This window comes from Heliangelus exortis, chromosome 2, assembly GCF_036169615.1.
Source record: "Heliangelus exortis chromosome 2, bHelExo1.hap1, whole genome shotgun sequence".
NCBI classification, from domain to species: domain Eukaryota; kingdom Metazoa; phylum Chordata; class Aves; order Apodiformes; family Trochilidae; genus Heliangelus; species Heliangelus exortis.
Window position 1 is genome coordinate 103,099,049 of NC_092423.1, and position 24,619 is coordinate 103,123,667.

A 24,619-nucleotide genomic window follows, 5' to 3' on the forward strand; every position below is an offset into this window, starting at 1 on the left:
TTTTACACAAAATACACTTTTGAAACTTAGGAAAATTAGTTTGGTTTAAGAAAAATGCAGTAGCTTTCTTATGGAGGCTCTTGAATTGATGGAATCAAATCACGCTGTAGAATTATCTCAAATTGTACAATTGTACAGTTTACTGTAAAATCAGTTTACTGATTTTATAAATGATTTTTAAAATTACTGTGCATTTTAGCCATGTGTGCAAATATGTATTGAATTCCCTGGGTCTGAATATTAACTGTAAATGTATTATTCACAACTGAGTTCCAGAAGAGAAATTTTATAAGGACTGTATTTACTGCAAAAGTTGCAAGAATAAGGAGGGATGAAGGATGAATTCTACCAGGAGTTAATAAATAAGCTCCAATCCTACAAATACTACATACTCATCCAGGCAGCAGAATTATTTTGTGTATTTGTGGGATCTGGTTTTACATTATGATGGACAGACTACTACTACTATCTAGGAACCTCTGTTCTGAAATTAAATATGCATCAAACCTTCCAATTTTTTTTTAAAAAAAGCTTTATTAAACATTAACTCTTCATAGTTTACTTAGACTTCTGCAACTTCCTTCTTGAAGGAATCCTCCATCTTACATGAAGTTATTTTCAGTACTAAATAAAGCATGTAAGCAAGTGCTGCTCACACATAGTAACTGATGAGTAACAGAAGTGGCCATTGCTAAGTGAAACCACATGAAGCTATCTCACTAAACTTGAAGATGGGTTTGCATCTGCATAGTAAAGCAAGAATACTCATCCATTCTATAGGACTTCAATTTAGTACTGATAGTGCTGTTCTGCTAGTATCTGCTTCTTTTTCAGTAATAAAGTATGGATCTTTTCAAGTACAAAACACTCCAGCAACTTTAACTACAGAGAAAACTACGTAGCTTAGGTAAATTTCCACATTGACAGGAACTGGTTTATAGCATTAAACAGCCATCTCCATTTTAATCGGTGGATGAGGATTATAGTCTTCAATTTGAAAGTCTTCTGCCTTGAAGTCACTGATGTCTTCAACCTTACGAAGAATTCTGAGCTTGGGGAAAGGTCTTGGCTCCCTCTGAAGCTGCAATAAAAGCAAACATATTGAAAAAAACTATGATCTACCTGAAGGTAGAGATTTTGTGTTATAAATTAGATCTTATAAATCTCAGTCCAGATCACACTATTTATACTCAGAAAAAAAAAAAAGAAAATTGTAGTACTAAGATGGAAACTAATATTTTGATAGGGAGCAGTAGCTTAATTTTAAAGTGGATTTCCTGATCCCTCAAATGCACTGCAAGCATCTTCAAAGTCGTTCTGGTGGTGACAGATTCTTTCCAGAGGAAAATAAATTGTCAGTTCTTATCCAGATGTGCATCAAATGTGCTGCATTTCCTCACAAGAACATTTGGGTCCAAACAATAACTAACAGATGGGCTGGAACCATATGAATGGTCAAGAACATTCAGTCGAAGCAAAGTTAAATAAAATTCTGATTTGCATCTACTGCAAAAAACTGATTCCTGAAAAAATAGAGGTTTATTCAGTCAAAAAAAATACTGTTTGATTAATTCCGTGCATTGGTAAGTTATTTTTCTGATACACTAGAAAGGCCTTGTATTTTATGTGTACTTGTACTAGGTGGAATGGTTTTCCAAAGTTTTGGAATGATGAAGTCAAAGTAGGGGTAGATTCTGGATCTCTAACTTACTTCTAGAAAGCACACTGATGTACATTTCAATCATGTTTGTATTGTATTTCTGTTTGCAACCTGAGTTGCCCAGAGGTTAAAGTACTACAATTACTAGGGCAGAAATGAGAAGAAAAGCCACACAAATGAATATTTGCAAAAGGATATTTAAAATACCAAGATAACGTTGGAATGAACAGGCACTGTGAAAGATAAAAGAATACAGAATAAATACTTACTTGAACTTTTAGAGGCTCCACATGATTCAGGTATATGTGAGCATCTCCTAATGTGTGTATGAACTCTGCAGGCTGGAGAGATAAAAGAATACATGTGGTTTTCAAACAGTCAGGTTTCCAGAAAGTAAAACTTTACAATGGTTACTGCATTGATTCTCAGCATCTTACATAGACTGTGGAATTGTAGCTTCTGCACTGGATTGTATTATCAAGACATCCTTGCAAGGTCTGAAGGACACTCGTCCCAGACCAATGCATATTTAATGAAAAATACAATGAAATTTCCACTAGCTTACCAAAAAAGTTGTCTTTGAAATTCTCTGCTAGGATAATAGATTCAGGAAATAAATGGAGCACCACTGACCTGCTCACCAAGATGGAAACAGATGGGACAGTGACATCCAGCTTTTCCACTCCACTTCTAGTAAGTAGGACCTGTCAGAGCTGGTTTCAAACTAGTTGTCTTAGCCACTACTAAACGATGTAGTTTGTGACAGTAGAGGTGTCAGTCACAGGCTAAGCACTTATCAAAGCACTTATCAAGCATCCAGATAGGTTTTGCAAGCTTCCAAGTTCTGAGACTTAGAAGCCACAAAACTTAGGTAAGTTTTATTGGCTATTTTACTGGCCTCCAGTTTTACTGGCCCTCAGACACACTGTGCTAAAACCCACCAAAGCTGTGAAACTAAGTGGTCGAGAGGCAACAGCTGCTTTATGGACATAATCTAAAACTTCACTTTTTCTACTACCTTGGCCTAATTTCTCAAGTATGTTTGCAACTGCATCCTTCCTTACTTCCCTATTTTAAGTTCTCCTTCATGTTCCTGGCAGCAGGAAGATTAGGCCCAAATGGCCTTGCTAGTATTTTTTTGCATGCTCTCAAGAAAAGGGGGGTTCACTTGTAGAAGATTGTGGTGCATTTAAATTACTCTGCCAAATTACAAAATACAGCTCTGGACTCAGGGCAGCAGCTATCTGAGCACACGCTATCACTCTACATAATCACGTACAGTAGGAAATGGAAAAAATACCCAACTGAAATTATAGCTGGACATTAGGTGGGCAGAATATCCAAACTGGAACCTTGACAGCAACCGCTGAGCTACTGTTCTCTTCCAACAAAAAACACATGCTACAAAATTTAATCACTTGTCTGATTTATCCCATAAAGACAAGTGCTCAGTTCAGATTTCTCAGAAGCAGACTAGTGGAGCAGATCACTTTTGATCAACTGGACAACGATGTCCAGTTCAAGCCCTGGATAATCTTCTGTCTGTTTGACACAAATTTAAGAATTCTTACATTGCTTATCCTAACTGCACATATAGACCAGACCAATTAATGTTAAATTCATGGGGCCCTTTTTTACACATATTTCAACAGGACTTTGAAGAGTATGTCTGATTTGTCTTGGACATGGCTTGAAGAGTCTTATCTTTTGGTCCCTCACTTGTCAGACAAGATGAAGTAAAATGATTAAATAGCCTACCTTTAGCCCTGTGACATGGGCAATCATATATGTAAGCAGTGAATAGCTGGCAATGTTGAAAGGCACTCCCAGTCCCATATCTCCAGACCTCTGATAGAGTTGGCAGGACAATTCACCATCCAGAACATAGAACTGGCAAAGGGCGTGGCATGGAGGCAAAGCCATCAGGGAAATATCTAAGAATTGCAGTACAAGAAGGAGGGGGGAAAAACTGTAACATCATTAGTGTGTTACAAACGTGGATGCAAAACCTGAGCAAGCAATTGATGCGATACAGTAGAGAGCAAAAAATCCAACCCCACAATGGTTCTGTTGCTTTTTCTCTTGTTTAAAATCACCTGCTGCCTTAGCATTTAAGTCTGGGTCATGACAAGCTGACTCCTCAGCTGTATGACCAGAAAAGTCATTAACAGATATCCCACAGAACAGACTTGTGCCATAATGCTGCACAGCAGTTTAGTCCTATTCACCTTAGTGAGACAGTTGATTTCCCTAAAGGAACACATCAAGAATAAAATTAAGCATGTACCCTACAGCAACTTACAACTGCTTCATCTTACTCTCTTCCCACTGCAGTGTGCCTTCACTGCTTGTTGAGCTACAAAAGTAATAATCAATAAAAAAACAACAAGCATAAAACAAAACAGCTTTTGAATATTTATCTACACACATAGGTTAAATATTCTTTGGCATTGCTTTTTATTAAGAAGTAGCTGTACAGACTAGGATATCTAGACAACCTGTGTTCAAGTAAATGATTACAACACAGTATTTTTGTTCTCTAGTTTTAGGGGTTTTTTTAAGTTTGCAATTTATTACATGGCTAAAAACCAGACATACTGCTTGGGTAGTATTTTGGTTTTGGTTTTTTAACCTTTTTAAAATAACAAGTGCTGTCTTTGACCGGAGGCTGCATGTCAAAAACACTGGGAGACAGATATATTCCTCACTTCAACCTGGACAGAAAAATTTTTGATGTAATGGTCCAAATTTTTTTAGGTCTGAACATGAAAATTAAGCAGAAAGAGAATCAAGTTTATAATCCCTAGCCATTTTTACTGCATTCCTGATAGTTTTATAAAGAATAAGCAAAGACACCAGATGCAACTGACTGCTGACACAGGATTAGAACATAGTTTAGTGAACAGCAAAATCACATGAAACTGCATTCACTTTAAATGTGCTGTTCAATACCTTTGGGATTCCAAGCACACATAATGATTCTTCTGTCATCTGGGTTGGTTTTGATAGTGTCAATCACTTTTTGCAACTGATCGACTCCTTGGTTGGCATAATCTGGAGAAAGATATCAAGTAAGATCCAAGCCAGACAGATTCAAGTCATGGTATTTTTTAAAGCCCAGTCCACATCCCCATGAAAAGTGATACACAAAGGACAAACTTTTAAGACCTTATTGTAACTTTGAAAGTGATTAAATTGATCATTTGGCACCTTCCAAATGTAGGCTATTCTTGGTCTTCTTCAGGGTGTTCCAAGGCTGTGAAATTCTCATAATGGTATTCTTCTAAAAAATTAGCTGGACAAAGCACATTACTTTATCATAAATTATGACTTGCTACCTAAGTAGGACAATAGCTATACTGGAATGGGCACATATTTTGCCACCCAGTTGTTCATGGTATTTAAATTAATGTGCTCATTGCATTTCTGGATTAAGATGCCTTTCTACATATTAAACCTGCAAGCTAGACTGATCCTTCTTAAAAAATATTTTTAAATTTTTACAAAAAATTATGCCCAGACCAGTAACATGAGCATTTTTGCATGCTCAGAAGGAGCAAGTTTTTGACAGATTAATAAATACATCCATCTACAACTCACAAGGTTGTGTATGAAAACTCTATTTCTTTTCATTTAGTGCCAGAATGGAACTTCAGTCATGTATAGCACAGAGTATTACATTTCACCCACAGAAGCTCACAAGCTGATTTTGAGGCTCAATACCAGTAATATAAGAAATTCACTGGAATTAACTGCTTAGAATGGCTTCCAAAATAAAAAAAAGTCATTAGTTCCTTCTCATTGTTCTGACTCATGGTAATGAATCAGCATGGCTGATAACTAATTTTTTGTAATAACTCTTATTGCAAAGAAACACCAAATTATGGTTACAGGGAGACCCAAGCTGGCAAACAAGGTAATAGTATATAATTAGCATCTCAGGGAATTCTTCAGCCAGCAATACTGTGCCAGAAGCCTTTTCAAACGGTTGTTAGGTCTTGAAGCTAATTACTTATCCGTTAGAAATGCATTTAAAGAAAATCTATTAGCAATGAAACCTGTGGGAATTTAACTTGCTAACTTTTTCCAAGCTATGTTATGTCTCAGACCTTTAAAGTTCAGGAATGCTGAACATTTTATTAAGTTCTTAGATGTGTCACTTCACAACTTGCACCATTGTGTTAGCATAAAACTGTATTCTGCCAGTGGTCAACATGCCAGTAGTAAGTCTAATATCTGTACCTAATGTGAACTTAGAGACTGTACTGGCAAAAACAACAACAACAAAAAAAAAACAACAGGGGAGAAAACAAAATTAACCATGTTGTTATTCTCAGTTTAAAATTACATTGACCAGATAGGGACATCTTTTATGACTCTTTCATTTAATGGCAATCCTCTAAAAGTTTTGTACATCCTCTCCTTCAGGCATTTCTTCAGGGACTTAAAAAAGAGCCATTGAGATCCCAGTTCCACTGAAAATAATACCAAGAGATACTGCATTAAATTATAACTTGTTGCAGCTCTTCTGTCCACAGCATCATCAGCTATGAATACCTCCTACTTTGTTCCAGCTGCAGAATGGAAAAATCTTTCTCTTCCACAGTCTCCAATGAATGTGGTGCATTAGCACCAGTTCTCACCAGCACAATTGTAAAATTGAAACTAGGACCCTGCATTGATATTCTGGAAGTGAGGTGCCATAATAATCTAAGCAATCGGGACTGTATTTGTATGTGATTACCTGTGTGCATATCTTTGTATTCTGCTCCAAAGTGCCTCCACTGGAAACCATAAACTGGTCCTAAGTCCCCCTCCTCTCTGGTGCTGAAACCCTGCTTATCCAGGAACTCCCGTGATCCATTGGCATCCCAAATCTTCACACCCTTTGCAGAGAGTTCTTTGGCATTTGTAGAACCCTACAAAACACAGACAAGAAGTTTACATCCTAATCCCAACTGAAGACATGATCTAAAACTGATGTATTAAGTTTTGCTATTCTACAGTTTGTAAAGTTTCTACTATTTGTAAAGGACAAATAGTCTGATTAATGTTCAGGATAAAGATCTTGTACATGGACAGAGTAAAACTTTCAAGCAACATACTAGGATAAAGTCTGAAGTGCCTTGTTGCTGTTGTTTAATTCAGGGTTCTTTTAACTTTCTGAATACACAAACAGTACAGTCTCAAGGTCAACTGTGGTATACAATTTCATACACACATTTGAGAGATAGAAGTAGACAAATAAAAAATGTACAGCCTAGGCACTGTCTTTTCCAAGCCACCTATAATGAGCTTAGGGTCTTACAAAATTTTTGTTAAAATGACAGAAATGACAAATATGACAAAATGACCCAGAAAAATCCGAGTTCTGCAGCTTCCAAATCATCACACTCAAAAATCCAGCACAGCAAGTCTTCTGTCTACGGGAGTATCTAGTCTTTAATATTTGAAAAAAATACTTTAAAAAAATAAAAAAGGGTATTTGAGTCCTGATATCCATCAAACAGGTCCTTTTCCCATACCTGCACAATTTCACAACATATAAAGGAATACTTACACTGTAATGTATTATCAACAATTGAATTTTAATACTTTAATACTTTTAATACTTTTAACTATAGCTATTAGCTCTATTAGATCTCAGGTTTTTACTGCTAGAAAGCCTAGTGTTTACATTAGTCTTACTTCACCCATGGTTCCACACTGCTTGTTTCTGTTCAAATCAATAAAAGCTCCCTCAATATTACAAAGCAGATTATTAAACTGCCTACACACTACTTCATATTATTATTTCTTATTCAAGCACTAATAAAAGAGACTGTACTAGCCTTTATAACTGTGGGGTATTGCCAAATCACCCTTATTATTTCAGACTGTATCACTTACAAAGAAACAGAAGAACTTTTCTGACTGGTTAACAATACACAGAATGTCTTGAAGATAATGGCCTTCCAGGTGTAGTCAAAAGATTCAGCAGTTGCACTTCTGTTGTCACATGAACAGAAGTATCTGTAGTTACCCCAAACTCCTTAATCCATTACACACTAATTCCTTCCGTTGATACCACCCACAGAGATATCCAAATACTGAACCTTGATGAACCATAGCAGCTCCTCCAGCACTCCTTTCCAGAATACCCTCTTCGTTGTTAGCAGTGGAAACTGATCTGAAAAAGAGTTTGAGTGTCACAGGTGATCAGAGATTAGTCCAGGTGACCAGACTTCGATTGTTGCCACTTAGAAGGTAATGCCACCATCTGAAACACAGAGGTTTGAATATGAAGTTGGTAAAATCTGAGAATTGTTTTTGTTGGAAAAGACCTTTAAGATCAACCTTAAGTGCAACCACAAAAACTGCTAGGTCCAGCACTAAACCACGTTCCCAAACTATGTCCCCAAGAACCCAGGGGTTGGATCTTGGTGATTTTTAAGGTCCCTTCCAACTTTAACCATTCTGTGAGTCTATGATACGTGCAATTCCCGTATTCAGATCAAGGAAGCCAAGAACCTGATTTGTATTTTCCTGGACTGAAGGGAAAGATGAATTACCCGGGGGTACTTGGACAAACTTAGCCAATGAGAACACCTCGGTACAATATATGGATATATGTGTGGGCACTCGCAAAGAAAGCTGAGACTTAAGACAAAATTCTTAGCGAATCTATTTCACAAACCATCCTTCTCACTATTTTTGAGTGGTGGGAAGGTCCAGGACAGGCTATTTCAAGATCTTATCCGTGCTTTCACGGGCTGATAGCTATGGGGCCGAGGGTGGCAGGTCCGAGCTGCCGCAGGCTACAGGGCAGAGAGAGGGGAAAAAAAGCCAACGGTACCGACCCAAACGCTTACAGGGGCTCCTGCAGCGGGGCCGAGCACCGGCCCTTAGTAGGGGGAGGCCTCGCTCTCAGCGGGAGGGAGCGGGACAGCAGTGAGGAAGATGATGGCGTTCCCTTCCCCTCTACCTTCACCCACGCCCGGCGCAGGGCAGCAACCGTTGGGGCCACGGCGGGAAGGGGCACGGGGAAGGGTGGGGACCGCGGGTCCCGGCGATGCCGACCTTTCAGGCTGTACCGCGCTTGCATGCCGAAAACAGAGATAGTGCCGGTGCCGGTACGATCCTCCTTACGGTGTCCGTGCTGCAAGATGTGCCGGACCTGCCGCAGGTACTGAGGCTCACCGGACTCCACGCCGGCAGCCGCCGCGCTCGGCAGCTCCCCCTCGGCAGGCATAGCGGGGGAGAGACACCCGGAGGGATTCCCTGCTGCCTGGTGTAGGCTCCGACTGCCGAGCTCCCCCCCTCCCTCCCGCCAGCCGCCTCTCCTCCGAGCCCGCCAAAGAACGGCTGTTCCCGCCAAGGGGTGCGGAAGGGCGGGGAGAGGGAGCCACACCTCCTCTTTCTCCTCCTCTTGTTCGTCCTCCTTCTTCTCCCTTCTTTCCTCCCCGGAGTGACGCGGCCCGCCCCTCTCCTACTTTCCCTCAGCGCTGCTGCCGAGGGACGGTGAGGAGGTGGTGGGGTCCGCTGGGACCGTGTTGGGTCCCTTTTTTGGTGCTCTCACCATTTTCGTCGCTTTACTGTCTGTGAAGTCCTCTGAGAGGGCTGCCCCCAGCACATGACCGAAGACTGTGCTCGAAACCAGGGGGATTTTCATTCGTTCTGCGCCCAACGGTGTTCTCTGAAAATTTCCTAGGAATGCTCTGTTTAGTCAAAACACAGACTTTCTCCGGTCTGCACTCCGGACCAGAGAAAGCTCCGGGGAGACCTAATAGCAGCCCTCCGGTACCTGAAGAGGGCTACGGGAAACCTGGGGAGGGACTTTTTACGAGGGCATTTAGTGATAGAACGAAGGGTAGCAGTTTTAAGCTGAAAGAGGGTAGATTTGCATCAGGTATTAGGAAGAAATTTGCTGTGAGAGTGGTAAGACGCTGGAAAAGGTTGCCCAGAGGAGTTGTGGATGCCCTGCTCCTTGGGGGGAGTGTGCAAGCATCAGGCTGGATGGGTCTCTGAGCAACCTGCTCTAGTGGGAAATGTCCCTACCCATGGCAGGGGGTTGGAAGTAGATGAACTTGAAGGCTCCATCCAAACTAGACCATTCTGTGATTATAGAACCTGACTATTTTTTATTAGTATATGTTGCAAGCTTAGCTTTATGCATGAGTCACTTCTCAGATAAAGCTCACTTTATCTGACAACTGGTGTGATGACAGGAGTTATGACTGCTCATCTCTCACAAGTATGTGGCTGTAAGACAGGCATATATAATGGAGGCTGAATGGAACAGAAGACTGTGGTCTAGAAAATTCCACTTGCAGCAGGCAGGAAAACATCTTTCCCCTAATTAAAACAATGAAAAGGCCTTATCTTGTATAAATGTGTATACTTAGTTGCACATAAGGATGGTATAATTAGAGTATGGATGTTTTTCTGCACTAATATCTAATATACATGGCCTTGTATGCTTTGAAATTAGGACAATTTATTTAGGAGAGTTACAGTTGGAAATGGTGAGTATAACTCTGCACAGAAAAGCCATGCAGAGCAAATCACCTAGAGCTCTGCTTCTAACAGAGATAAATCAGTTCTTAACCTTTATTACATTTTGCAAATACCATTGCAAGCTAATGTGTATAATTTAGGAAAGAATAAACCTCTTTTCTGATAAAGGATTCCCTGTTAATTATAACTGCAGAGGCAAACGACAAGAAAGAAATGCCAAAGGCATTGGCATTACTCATTACTGCATATTCAGAAAAGTCATTTAATGTACATAATAAACATCAAAAGCAACTAGAAGAAGAAATGGAACATTTTCATTGGAAAATAATACGCCACATGCATATGGAAATCTGGTTGATTCAGACAGTTGAATGTGCAACATCTGTAGAGACCCATTTTCAAAAGGCTTTAGAATGTGCTTGAATTTAAGTAATCAAATAGGAATTATTTGTATACTTACAGCTGATTATTTGATTAAATCAGGGCAATAGCTGGTTATCAAAGATTACCCAATTTACAACATAAACATCTTATTTAAATAAATTAATATTAGAATGGGTTTCGATTTGGTTTTGAATTAAAACATTTCTACAGTCTTTGGTTGCTAAGTTGTATGTCACAGTATTTACTAAGCAAAACTTTATTTATATGCATCTATTTTAACCATAGTAATTCAACAGTTAGCTGTGCATTGAGCCTAGGGGGATTTCACCTCAGGAGGATATACTGGATTTCAGGAAGAAAGATCTCACACGTTTTCTTTCCTAGGAGAATACAAAAATACTTGATTAAACATTTTGGTTTTGGACTGAGAAAAAGATGTTAGAAAAACAAGTGCATGGAGAATGTATCAGTGCTCTGCGGTAGAAATATACATGGCATAAAAACTAAACTGAAACAGATTTTTTTTCTCTCTTTTTCCCCTTCTTTATATCTTTCTGACTTTCTTTCCCTGGATGAGCCACCTGCGAGAGATGGAGACCACCAGAGCTGGGCTCCACAGAGCCCCCCTGGGTTCCTCTGGGTGGCCCCACAGCATCATGACGCCTGAAAACCACTCCATCTTTCCTGGAGATTCTCTATGGGGTTAGAGAATATGAAAAATTGTCTTCCTGTGCCCTGGCTCTTCCTTCTGCATCTGGATATCTCTAAGGACAAAGAGAGGCCTCTTTGAGCCTTTCTACAAAAATGGTTACAAATCCATGAGAAGCATCTTTGTTGTTCCTACAAGTTCCTACAAGTGAAACTGTGGACACCATTAACACATAATATGAGCAGAGTGCTGCTGATGGGAAAATGTTATGGTAAGACAGCTCTTTCAAGTCCAGGTGCTGATACTAACTTTGCATTCCTTTATCATAAAAAACCAAGGAGTATGATCTTGAACACCACCTAAAAAAACCCCCATAAAAATGTATAGTGGTAATTCCAGTTCATTCATCATTAATGAACACAAAGATACGGCTCCTAATGCCTGGGCTCTACACCGTGGTTGTGAGGCAATACTTTTCTGAAGGAACATTTATCACCACATTACCTCATCCCAGATGTTACTTAAAGATTGAGGGGTTTACATTTAAATAAATCAAGTCTCTTAATATCATTGTGTCTGTGTTTTGCAGGCCAGAACATTGAGCATTGTTTTTTGTTGTTTGTCATGCTTGTGTTTTTCTCTCAATTAATGTGTCAGTTATGAGGAGATGGTCATGAATATACCATGACAGAATCGTGTTCCAGCTACATTTTGTTGCAATCTAAACACCTCCTATAAAGAACTGCTTCCTCTATGAAAGGAGAATTTTATAGAGGGAGAAGAAGAAGAACTTACTGTTTAAAAATTCTGCTTATATAGTTGCAGTGCTTTCCCAGCTATGTATTCAATGAATTCAGTACTATTTGGGTCTAAGTTGGGAGGAACTTTAATGGTGAAAGTAGGGGAAGTCAGAATATTCACGTCTACCATGGTTTCACTTTTACCAGAGGGTTCGCCAGATGCCACCTAGAAGAGAACAAATCAGCACTTCAGACAGTGCAAATTATTGCATACTTTCAGGTTTGTTTATACTTGCTGTGCCTACAATCTTTAATAGAGAAAAATTAAGTAGAGCAATATTTTAGAGTTATCCATTTTCTTTAAGTTATTTTCTTCTGGAAAGACAGTGGGTGAATTTATGCCAAAGCTTATTGTAGGTGGTGGGAAGAGATGACATGGCACTGCAAGACCATAATAAAGAACTGCATGTTAATTTTTGTACCATAAACTACATCTCTAAATTTCCAGTCTCCTAATAAAAACTGTTCTGTAAGTCATTCCTCTAATTTCAAGACAAGGGTTGTGTGACTGAAGTTATTAATTCCTGTGTGTTTTCCTAACCCAGACCTGATTCTGTAGTTTTATTTTTTCTAGAGCAGATGGCTCAGACTCAGAAAAGTGTGCTTAAATATTGCCAGTTCCTGATTCTGTGACTTTTGGTGCATTGCACAATCATTTTGCCTAAAGTTTTGTAGTAACAGCAGTACATCAGATTTCTGAGTTTGAAGGGTGAATAGGATTTGTCCCTTGCCCAGGAAAATGGATTGGATTTACCTTGGATGTACTCTTGTGTGCAAGATATCATGATGTATTCATTGGAATGTTGACAGATGCTGTTAAAGATATGAAGCTTCCACTGCAATAACGTGCATATCATTTGCATTCTTTGAACTTTGGGCTATATAGGTACAGACATAGATACATAGGTAGGTATATGTAAGGATGTGTTACTGACTGATGTAGTGAAATTTATCTGGGAAGGTAATCTGAGGCCAGTCAAAGCTGCTCCTGTCAATTTCCTCTTATCAGGCAGTTATTCAGGTTAGCTTGTCAGCCATCCATCAGACTAAAAGGATTTAGAGGAAAATAGTTTCTAATCTGCAGAGGTTCGGTTCATCGAGGGATTATGAAGCACACATAAATTCAAGATGAGTAGGAACTTTGTGTTGTAAGAACAAACATTACACATATACAAATATCCACAATCCCCAAGAGCCTAAGTATGAGCAAAGCATAAGCCAAAGACAGCACTGCAATAGTTCCCTTCAGAAGATAACCTTACCTTAACTATATTGAAAACGCTTTCTGGTCCGATGGTCATATTGGATAACTCAGACACCCACCCAAATCTTTCTTTCATTTTGTTCAACAAGTAGGAAGTGTCTTCTGTGTGACGCTGAACTACCTGGAGAATCTGCTCATACTGCTCCCCCGAGACATTAACCAGCTTAAAGGCTTCATCCATCTTCATGTGAAGCTCAGGAACATTTGGGCAATCTGTTAGAAAAGACAGACGGTATGAAGATACAGGAAAGTAGTGTGTCTTGTACTTCCATTTTTTCTTCCTGAAGTACAAAAAACTAAAAAAGTGTAGCAAGGGAATATTTTTTATCTTAAGAGTTTAAATAATGCTAAAAAAATTTTTTTTTCTTGCTGATAGGTTTAGTTTAGGTTTATAGAGATTAAATGGATTAATTACCCCATTTGCGGCATTACAATGACTTACTAAGTACTTCAAGGTTTATATCATATTTCATCACAATAGAGTTTTCTTATGCTAAATAAGAACTGGTAGATTTTACATACAGCAACTTCATAATCTCTGTAGACACTATCTATTGTTTTAATTGCTTATTTTAAAGCTCATAAACTTATATTGCTATTAAAAGCTTATATTGCTTACTATATATCTATTGTTTAGTTGCTTATATTCCATTACCAAACTTAACAAGTATGTAGGTTACTACAAAAAAGCCAGTAATATATATTAGTATTCCTGCTTAGTGTTAAGGCCTAATATTTATCTAACAAAAGCTAGGTGTTAATATCTAACTAGTATCATCTGCATGAATTCAGAAGTGAAGTTTCCCATTTTTTTCTTTACTAAACTACAGATTTTAAACAACAACATTATATAAAACCTATACAAAAAGTACAGTGGAAATATTCAATTTATTCTCTGTCAAACAGGACTGCCAAGGGACAACTTCAGGATGACAGTACAGTTACCACAGAGACAAATTGGTATCTGTGATACAGTGTTGTAGGCAAAAATCTATTTTTAGTGAGATGGAAGTGTTCCAATAATATTTTCAAAATAGGTAATATTTACCACACTGGAGATATTCTGAAGATATACAGGTTTAAGCATATTCTGTTGCTTTTAAGACCTAAATAATTTTTGAAACACAGATGTGTCATGTTGCAGTGGAAGTCCTGAGAGCAGTTCTAGGTGATGCACTCATTTTTTCCAGGTGCCCATGGAGACTGCATGCCAGAGCTTTACCACCTCCTTACATACTGACAAGTAGTCCCCTTTTCATCCTTTATGCTTCATGTCAGCCCTGTTGGCTGACATGGTTTCACAAAGAATAATTGCAGGCTCTTCAATGCTTGTTTTCCTTGTGAGTAGCTGAATGCTGCCTGAACTTAAGTCTGGTTGCCTGCAGGATTCACAGAATCAGCCAGGTCGGAAAGGACCAAGAGCACCAAGTGCTGGGCTGCCATGAGCACTGCTGCTTCGGCCCTTTGCAGGTGGGCCAGTGCTAGCAGAGAGTTTCCTTGGAGGAAAGGAAAGGTTCAAAGTTATGAAATAGCTGTGTACACAGAGTCACAGACTCACAGAATCAGCCAGATTGGAAAGGACCTCTGAGATCATCAAGTCCAGCCCTTAATCCACTACCACTGTGGTTACCAGACCATGGCACTGAGTGCCACATTCAGTCTCTTCTTAAAAACCTCCAGGGATGGAGAATCCAGCCCATTCCAATTCCTGATCACCCTTCCTGTAAAGAATTCCTTCCTATTATTCAACCTAAACCTTCCCTGGAAGAGCTTAAGTCCACGCCCTCTTGTCTTACTGGTAAGCTGCTTGGGAGAAGAGACCAACCCCCTCCTGGCTGCACCCTTCTTTCAGGGAGTTGTACAGAGTGATGAGGTCTCCCCTGAGCCTCCTCTTCTCCAGACTGAACACCCCCAGCTCCCTCAGCCCTTCCTCACAGGACTTGTGCTGGATCCCTTCACAGCCTCCTTGCTCTTCTCTGGACCTGCTCCAGCACCTCAATCTCCTTCCTGAACTGAGGGGCCCAGAACTGGACACAGGACTCGAGGTGTGGCCTCACCAGGGCTGAGTACAGGGGCAGAATCCCTTCCTTGGACCTGCTGGCCACGCTGTTCCTGATACAGGCCAGGATGCCATTGGCCTTCTTGGCCACCTGGGCACACTGCTGGCTCATGTTCAGCTTCCTGTCAATCCAGACTCCCAGGTCCCTTTCTGCCTGGCTGCTCTCAGCCACTCTGTGCCCAGCCTGGAGCTCCCCATGGGGTTGTTGTGGCCAAAGTGCAGGACCCGGCACTTGGCCTTGTTGAACCTCATCCCAATGGAATCAGCCCAACTCTCCAGTCTGTCCAGGTCCCTCTGCAGAGCCCTCCTGCCTTCCAGCTGATCCACACTCCCCCCCAACTTGGTGTCATCTGTGAATTTGCTAATTGTGGACTCAATCCCCTCACCTAAATCATCAGTGAGGTTATTAAACAGAACCGGGCCCAGCACTGATCCCTGGGGACACCACTGGTGAGCGGCTGCCAATTGGATCAGCACCATTCAGCACCACTCTCTGGGGGCCTCCAGCGGCTCCTAGTCCAGCACATGGTGAGCACAGTCACCTGAGCATAAAAGGAGATCAGGTTGGTCAGACAGGACCTGCCCTTCCTAACCCCATGCTGTCTGGATCTGAGACCCTGTCCATCCTGCAGGTTCTGTGTGATTGCCCCCAGGATGATCTGCTCCATAACCTTGCCAGGCACTGAGGTCAGGCTGACAGGCCTGGAGTTTCTTGGGTCCTCCTTTAGTCCCTTTTTGTGGATTGGTGTGATATTCACCAACTTCCAATCATGTGAGACCTCCCCAGTGATCCAGGACTGTCGGCAAATGATGGAGAGCGGCTTGGAGAGCTCTTCTGCCACCTTCCTCATCACCCTGGGGTGGATCCTGTCTGGTCCCATAGACCTGTGAGGATCCAAGTGACTCAGCAGGTCACTGACTGTTCCTTCCAGGATTACAGGGGGGCTACTCAGCTTCTTAATTCTCTTGACAGGAGAGAGAAGTGAGTGTCAGGAGTTTGAGCTTCTTACTTTCTGCTCAGCACTTCTGCAACCAGGCAGAATCGATTACTGACTGATCTCTTGCTTCTGTGCAGGATGGCAAATCTAGCAAAATATATAGGTATCTTGTTCTGGAGTGGAGAGCTTCTATTTGGACCTCAGCAGTATGCTAACAACTGAGTTATACTGACACTCTGTGGAGACAGTGGGGAAAGGTAATTGAAATGACACAGAAGGAGGAATAGTGTGTATCTGAAGTTAAGGAAGAAACTCGGCAACTGAACATTAATTCCAAAAATATGGAAACAGCATGGTAGAAAATGACAGCTTCAAAACGTACAAACCAATGCATTACAGAAAAAAACAAAAAAACCCAATAAAATTGGAAAGTATCCATTTACCATGCAACAGGTTGTCTTGACATTTCTGACATCTCTCATGAAACTGTGGACATCCAGAGGAGTTCTCCCGAAGCTCCCTGCACAGAGGCCTCTGGCGCCCTGACACAATTTCTGAGAACATGCCATTTCTGTCAGGATCTAGAAAGAAGGCACAGTATTATTAGAATGCCATCAAATTTAGGGTCTTGATAAATATGTTAATTACCGACTCTGTGTACTAGAATAGAACTTTTGCCCTTAACCCAAAATATCTGGCAACAATCCCTCCATCCCCTCAAAGGAAAAAAAAAAAAGGAATGAAACATTAAAAACTGAAGTCAGGAAAAGATATGTTTTCTGTCAAGGAATTCATGCTGTTATACTGGTATGTAAAGGCATAGTACTATTCCCCACTAGTAGCCAAACTGCTAACATGCTTGCGCATTGTTTCTAAAGCATGAAAGTTTTTTTGAAACTTAGAAGTCAAGATGTTTCATAATCACATACAGCTAGATGAGAGCAGAGTACCAAAGATTATTTCTGCAGTTACATGGTTCATGATTCAGGAAAATGCTAAAAAACTCTTGTAGGATTACTTAACTTCGTATTTCCTAAGAACCAGATAGGGGTTATGACACCTACCACTGTTATGGCATGTTTTTACTGCAGTCTTCTAATAGGGCACCAGCATGTAGTTGAATGATGCTTGGTTTTCTGTTTGCATTAGTAAGATATGAAGGATAAGGCTTATCTGTATTCTAGAAGTTCACAAAGATTTTTTGCCTCTATTGAGAGCTACCACCTGAAACTGATGTTATGCCCAGAATTTGTTTGGTTCCTCGTTGGTGGTCTGTGTTTGATTGCCGTGCTGCATTGCTACGAAAGCCTAGAAAAGGTTTCCACCTGTCTGGCTGAGATTGATATCTTTTGACAAGGGCAGTGATATGCCTTGACCTGCCACAGAATTTAATCTTTTAGAATTGGTGACATGTCAGTGTGATATGATAGATATGAGATTCTGACGAATGCCGAGATCAGACCTGCCAGTCAGCCTCAAGAAAACCTGCATCCATCATGATTTCAAGTGCCCCCAAGGAACGCCTGCAAATGCTTTGAGAATTGCCATGAAAATCAGGCTGTGTAGGAGCTGTGCATATCTTTGAGATTTCTAGGCGATTTGTACCTTTTAATTTAACAAATAAGTTTATCCTTGATCCATGTCTATTTAACCAAGAAAGCCTCTAGAGCTTCCAAACCACATCTCACACAAACATACCTCAAATTGAACCATCAACCATAATTTAGCATTGCTGAGGGGTTTGAGACCATTGACAGTGAAGCTGAATTTAACTTTCTAACACTTGCCTTTGGCTTGTTCTGGAACTTCTCTTCTATTAGCTCTGTATTCATCAAATACTTCAGTAATCACCTCGCTGACACCTTCAAACACAGTCTTACTGAAATCAAAAACTATCTGTATGAAGGCAGGCATGCCCCAGCCTTTCTGCAAGCCATTGTTTCTGGTGGTCTCCTCAGGTAAAACTGGCATGTTGGGGGAATCAGTCAAGTCCAGATCAGACATGAAATACATCTGAAAAGACTGGTCAAATTCTTTTTGCATCTGCTTGAAAAAAATGAAACTTCTGTCAAATATTGAGCCCATGTCTGATAATAGTTGACTAAATAGATCTTCCATTTTTACTAGCTGGCTATCCACTTTCTCAGGCTTTTCATTAAACTCGATGTCCTTTCCATGATCCTCTTGAAAAGTGAAAATGAGTGGAGGTATTTTCCTCAAAAAATCTTCAACCTGTGTATAAGAAGGAGATATAGATCAGAGGCCTGGCGAGTTACCAGTTTTTCATCTTTCAGGGAAGTGGCTTTAATTTTTCTCTTGAAAATACCCATAGAAAAAATGCCCTCTTAATAACAGCAAACACAGCATGTTCTCCAAAGTAATTTAAGATGCTAGATTCTAAAGAGTGAAAGTACATTCAGTCTAAGTCATTAGCTCCAAATCAGATCTGAAGTAAAAGAGTTGCCAGCTGGGCTTTAGTCTTATTAACATCTCTGTGGTGCACTGAGGTGCAGTGCAGGGGACAGAAGGCTTTTGTTCTTGCTGCCATCCGTACACACCCTGCCCTCTCTCACCAATGGCCAAGTCCTCACATGCTTGTGCAAACTGAAACACATTAAAACCAATGAAGCAGTGGCCCTGAGTCCATGGTTTGATGATGGAAGAGACTGATCTGCTTTGCAGAGTTCCCATTCCCTGAGTATTGGCCCCTGGTTCCCTGTTCCCTGCTTTAATGCATCCTGAACAGATGCAGTGTTTTGTGGAGCTGCATTTCATGGTGTTAGTGAGGGTTAATAAACACCCTGCCAAACACATACACACACATGTACACATACATATATGTATATATGTATATATATTTACATAGCCACATCTATCCTCTGTGCTCTCTTTTTAAAAAAAACAGTTTAAATTACAATACATTTCTTACTTTGGATGATTAAAACAAACCATAAGGCTCACTCAGAAAATTACCAAAGGAATCAAAAACAATGACAGAGCAGTATATAACTTTTGCTGCAATAATTTCAACTTTCACAGACTCTTGAAGGTCCCAGAGAGCCATGAGAGGTATCTAAAAAGACAATAGTCTCACCAGTAGTCTTAAATGTAATACCTTCCACATTTTTGCATAAACTATTTTAAGAATATGCATAAATGTTTTGCTCTAAAATTTGTCACTTCTGAAACATACCACATCTAATTTCTAAATTATCATTTTTTTCAGTGCCTAGGGATGCAAAAGCTAGGTAATCTGGCTAAAATTTCAGTTGCAATAGTTGCCCAGTTTCATTAGTTAAACTGACTCTTAAAGCATATGCCTAAATAAAAAATGTGATTACAATTTTGTTAGGTCTTGTAATAAAAGTGACAGACAGGAAAGCGTATTTTCTTTCTGGTAGAATGAGGGAAATCTCCTTTGCTAACAGATTCCTTTATTAGAAAACAGTTAAGCATTTTAAAACTATTTTGTTACTTAAAGAGTAGATTTAAATATAGCAAGGAATAGTGTTGTATAAATAGGTTCTTTTTCCCCCATGGAATTTTGCTGAGGATATCTGCTCTTGTAACTGCTGATTTTCCTATGGGCCATAAAGAATCTATGTGGTATTTTTCACAGTTATTGAGCATCTTAATGCTAGTCCTACTGTGAGAAACAACACTGTATATCTGGAGTGATTCTGTTGGAGTCAGGGAAATCATCAGTGTCCATGGAGTCATGCCAGGGTGCAACCAAACTCATTTTGGCTCAGTGTTCAATGAATATAATTGCATGTAATCCCTGCCATCTAACTTCAGAGTTCCAGACTCTCCAAATGAAATCAATTTTAGTAATCTTATATAATTGGCAGATCTGGGTATTGAGAAAATCTGATGTGCTCTCTCTAAAACTGGTGAATTCAAGAGTATTTCTCAGATAGAAAATTTTTTCTTACCTTTCCTCTAAATCTTGACAAACCTTGTTTGCAAGTTGTATAATATCTCATGCAGGTGCTTTCTAAACAAGATTCACATTCATCCCATAAATTTTTCAAGGATACTTGGCATTGTTTTTCTTCTTCTTCTAGTCTTTCCTTTACTTCCTCCATAAGACGCAAGGCTTGCTAAGAAAAAAGAAAGATTCAGTAGAGGGCGATTTTCAAATTAATATTTTAAATATTTATCCTTGTCTTGATCACTAATTTTGATTTGTGATTCCTCTTTTCCTGACTGTTAGGCTAGGTTGTCTTCTCAGGTACAGTCACATATAGAGGGAACTGAAAATTGAAACTTTCCCTCACATGGTTCTTCTGTTGTCATTCTCTCAGGGCACAGCCTACAAAACCAAACAGATCTCTATAGTCTACTTTGATCTTTGAGATTATGAAAAAAAACCACAGGTCTTTCTGTCCAGGAGGCATTCAACCACTCACAAGGTTGTGTGCTCAACTGGTATATTTTTTATATATATATATATCATATCTGTGGTATTCATTTGTTCCACAAATAGCCCTTTTTTGTTGCTTTGCTCTGTTCTTTAATGGACTGGTATTTCATGGGCCTAGGTCCTTGTCAGATACACAGAAGTATAGCATTTTATCTGTTTGGGATTATACTACTCAAAAAACTGTAGTGAGGGCGGTTTCTTCCTGCTCTTGAGGAATTGTGAAACAGTTGCAGCAGCTCTGGCTTCTGGATGTTACAAAATTCAGGTTCTCCACCCACAGTAATGTTTGAGTCCACATTACAGAATTTAATGTCTCCTTTCACTGCAAAATTTCTGTATCTCCACATGGTGGTCACCATCAGCTTGACTGTGCCTGATCTGCTGCTGACTACTTCCCAACTGCAGGATAAAGTGAGAGACCTCAAACCCCAAGGAAGGTTGTGTCAGACAGATGACACATTTTACCTGGCAACCAGCATGGGCTGAGAGAAGGTAACTTGCTAACTACTAGTAACTCAGCATTTTGTCTAGTGATCACTCTTCTCTTTTCACTCTCACTTTTCAAAGAACTGTGCTTTCTGGTAGTGGCACTAGTGAGGAAAATAGTGATCCTGCTCACTGCTTTAGTCCAGCACAGTCCCAAAGTTTCCCTCAAGGTTGAAGCCTCAGTCTGCCAGGGTCCTGCTAGCAGGCAGTATTTCTTAAGAGACTGGCAAACATAAATTAATGCTTTAACTTCTTCTGAAATGTGAACATCCAGGCTCCTAATAAGCTATTAAAGTTTATCAAGATGTCTGTTGGCTCAACTCCTGCTTTCAAGATATGGTGAGAACCTCTGTAGAGCAGACATGAGTTTCCCCCAACTAATGAAAAAAAGGGGCAGAAGCAGATTTCCTGTCAATCCTATGGCTACATGAAGAATATGTATGCTACTCAATGTGTACATACAATATGGTTTGTACTGTTCCCAGAAAAAAAGGGGAGACACCAAGGGATCCTTTCAAGGTTGCTTATTTCCCTAAGCACAATGGCAATATGTCCAGCAGGTAGACTAAATCTGTGAACAACCTGCCTCATTTTTGAGTAAAAATTTCCGTAACTTAAAAAAATATAAACAAAAACCCCCAGATGCACTTCAGTTACCTGTTTTTCTTCACTGCTCTTCTTCAATGTCCTCATCAGATTAATGTGTTTATCTTCATTTCTTTCCATCATTATTTTCATCTGCTTTATACCAATCAAGGCTTTCTTTACCTCTTCATCTACATACTTCTCTCCAACTTCAGATAATACTAAAAAAATTCAAATTATACAGTTACCTAATCAGATATAACACCAACACAAATTAGCATTCATTGATGACAAAGGAGAATGAAACAGCTTTGTGTTTCCCTCCAGTTGCACAGCCAAATCTTGAAATAGTGAGTGCTGAATGCCACAAAGCCAAGACCATTTTCATCTGATAACAATGTGGTCCAGAGCTTTTTCCACTGTTCAGCTGTGTGTAACTCAAACTAAATGCCCACTGTTGATCACTGAATTGTAGAACAGTTGAGACTGGAAGGCACCTCTGAAGGTCACTGAGTCCATCATCCCATCTCAAAACAGGGTTAACAAGAGCAAGTTGCTCATGACCTCATGCTGGGTTTTGGATGTCTCCAAGGATTTATTTTTATTTTTCTCATGACATAACCTATATATTTATCTTTGATTTGAAAGCAGCCTGTGACAGCTTCCCTTTACATTTTGAAAACGTATACTACAGGTGCTTTCAACCTGCTTTCATAAAAATACAATCTCTAGACTTCCTGTGAAGTAATGACCATAGAATTTTGGTGGAAGCCCAGTTAGGCCTGCATGTTGCACCTCGAAGCTCTGCATGATTTTCTGTCCTTCATCTGTGTTTGTTCCCTTTGCAGAAATACCTTGAATATCACTGGAGCTATACAAAAGAAGTAAAGAACACATCACCCTGTGACTGTCACAAGAACAGGTTGATCATTTCTTCCATTCTATCTCTTTTGCCCTCCCCTAACTTTTTGTTTGTTACCGAAAGAGTATTAACATAGAAGAAAAGGAATATTTCATGGCTGATCCTCTTAGGATTCCTAGCCACAAAATAAAGCCATGCTTAAATATGAGCATATGCAGAATAGGTGCTTTTTTCCTACATTAAATAATTTTATTTAAATTATTTGTGATAATAATCTTTTCCAACAAATTATATATAATTGTAGAATGAACACTTTTGAAGGTCTTTTTAAACAAGCAAAATAAATCAAAACAAAATAAATAAAACAAAATTAAGGAAAAAATAATGTACAAAAATGCTGTAAATACTTTTTTGTAAGGGGATGCTTACTGTGAATCCCCTTACTTTTAATCCTATTTGTTTCTATCTCCCCATAGTCTGGGTGGATGCATGGATTCAGCTACATGATGGTTTCGAAGCTCCACACATGAAAGTGAATCCTCTTGATTCCAGTGACTCTGGAAGTCAAAATGCACCAGGAGATTGGAGACCTGGACCCAGGGGCTTCTAGCCTCTGATAAGAAAACCTCTGATAAGAAAAACATACATACGCTTCAGGTTTTCCTGGAGATTCATTTCCTCCTGCTTGGTTGGTGCACACTGGTGACCCTTCAGCCATAGCATGTATATTATAAATAACCAAGAGGACTTCATGTTCTTTCTGTTAAAGAAGCAGGTCAGTGGGGTTAAATGTAAGCATCTTAATGATGCTCAGTTGTCTAAGTCTAACGTTTCCTCAGTATTGTACAAATTCCCATTAATTTTTACTTTAAATATGTTTTCTGAGACCTGCAACATGCACCTACGTGCTGCTGTTAGTCAAAATGCATGACTAAGAAGCTTGACCTCATTTGCAATTATCTGTTCAGGCTAAATAGATAAAGTCCACCGAGTTTACACAGTGCTGTAAGTGAATCAAGACATTATATGTGTTTATATTTTTATATCAGATTTATTTATATGTATTTATAAACCTGAAAGCTTATGCAGCTCATTCTGTCCTTTTCTGCCTTGTGAAACACACTAATTAGTGATCTCACGCTATGTTATTAGTTCATGTTGTAAATGTATCCGTGCTAAACATTTCTACTAAATTTAAAAAGGGGAATTTCTAGAATATTGTCCCCTTCCTTGTCTCCAAATATAAGATTCCTTTCATTGTCCTTCAGGATAATACTTAGTAGAGCAGATACAATATTATGTGTACAAAGAGACTGGCAATCAGATCAGTTTTGCAAACAAACACATCGGCAATTGAAAGAAATTCCTCCAAAATAAAGGAAAGAAATAACATTTGCATTATTTACTTCCAAAGAGCAGCTAGAAGAGAAAGGTTTGTTTTTTTATAAACCTTGCAACTACACTTTATAGTTCTCATCTGAGTAACTGAACACAATATTTAAGTGCCTTTTTTTTAGCCAGTACAGACTTTTTGGAGATCGCGTTATCAGATGCGGTGCTGTAAACTAAGAGCCTGGATTTATTTATATCCTGGATTTACTTCTATACTTACTTGCACATTGTAGCTTCACATTTATAGCAAAAGAACAATTAACTTTGCAAATAAATATGACCCCGTTGCCAAAGAAAAGAAAGAAAACCCAACATATTTACCATTAATACTGAAGCACCTCCTCTGCAATTTGCTCCCTGCGTCAGGAAGGGGCTGGGTTGTGTTCTGATCTAACTGCTGGGAGTGTCAGGGATTTTGCCATGTTCTACTTATCTGATGAGAAGGTACTTAATCCTATTAACGGGACGTTTTGTCATTAGGCTGGAGGATTGTGCATGTGTGGGACTTCGTTCTCATCCCTGTGGACAAAACCACTAGGGGGAGCATTGGGAAGAATTGCAAAATTTAATGTAATTTGGATCTGCAATTTTTCCGTAGTTGGTAGCCTTTTGTCTTAC

General features: G+C 39.6%; 2 protein-coding genes across 2 annotated transcripts; both read right to left on the bottom strand.

Annotated features, from left to right (window-relative positions):
• Nucleotides 1-514: 514 nt before the first annotated feature.
• On the bottom strand, nt 515-8,996 carry TYMS (thymidylate synthetase). The gene is made up of 7 exons (XM_071737265.1): nt 8,720-8,996; nt 7,756-7,829; nt 6,405-6,579; nt 4,613-4,714; nt 3,419-3,594; nt 1,930-2,001; nt 515-1,081 (listed from the first exon to the last, which is right to left on the bottom strand). Exons 1-7 carry the CDS (start codon nt 8,889-8,891, stop codon nt 944-946), a joined length of 909 nt encoding a protein of 302 aa, XP_071593366.1. The 5' UTR covers nt 8,892-8,996; the 3' UTR covers nt 515-943.
• Nucleotides 8,997-10,394: 1,398 nt separating this feature from the next.
• Nucleotides 10,395-24,411, bottom strand: CLUL1 (clusterin like 1). Its single transcript, XM_071737263.1, has 9 exons — nt 24,323-24,411; nt 23,260-23,369; nt 21,820-21,968; nt 20,186-20,353; nt 18,038-18,482; nt 16,694-16,831; nt 13,252-13,466; nt 11,985-12,155; nt 10,395-10,920 (listed from the first exon to the last, which is right to left on the bottom strand). Exons 2-8 carry the CDS (start codon nt 23,360-23,362, stop codon nt 11,988-11,990), a joined length of 1,386 nt encoding a protein of 461 aa, XP_071593364.1. The 5' UTR covers nt 23,363-23,369; nt 24,323-24,411; the 3' UTR covers nt 10,395-10,920; nt 11,985-11,987.
• Between the last annotated feature and the right edge of the window lie 208 nt (nt 24,412-24,619).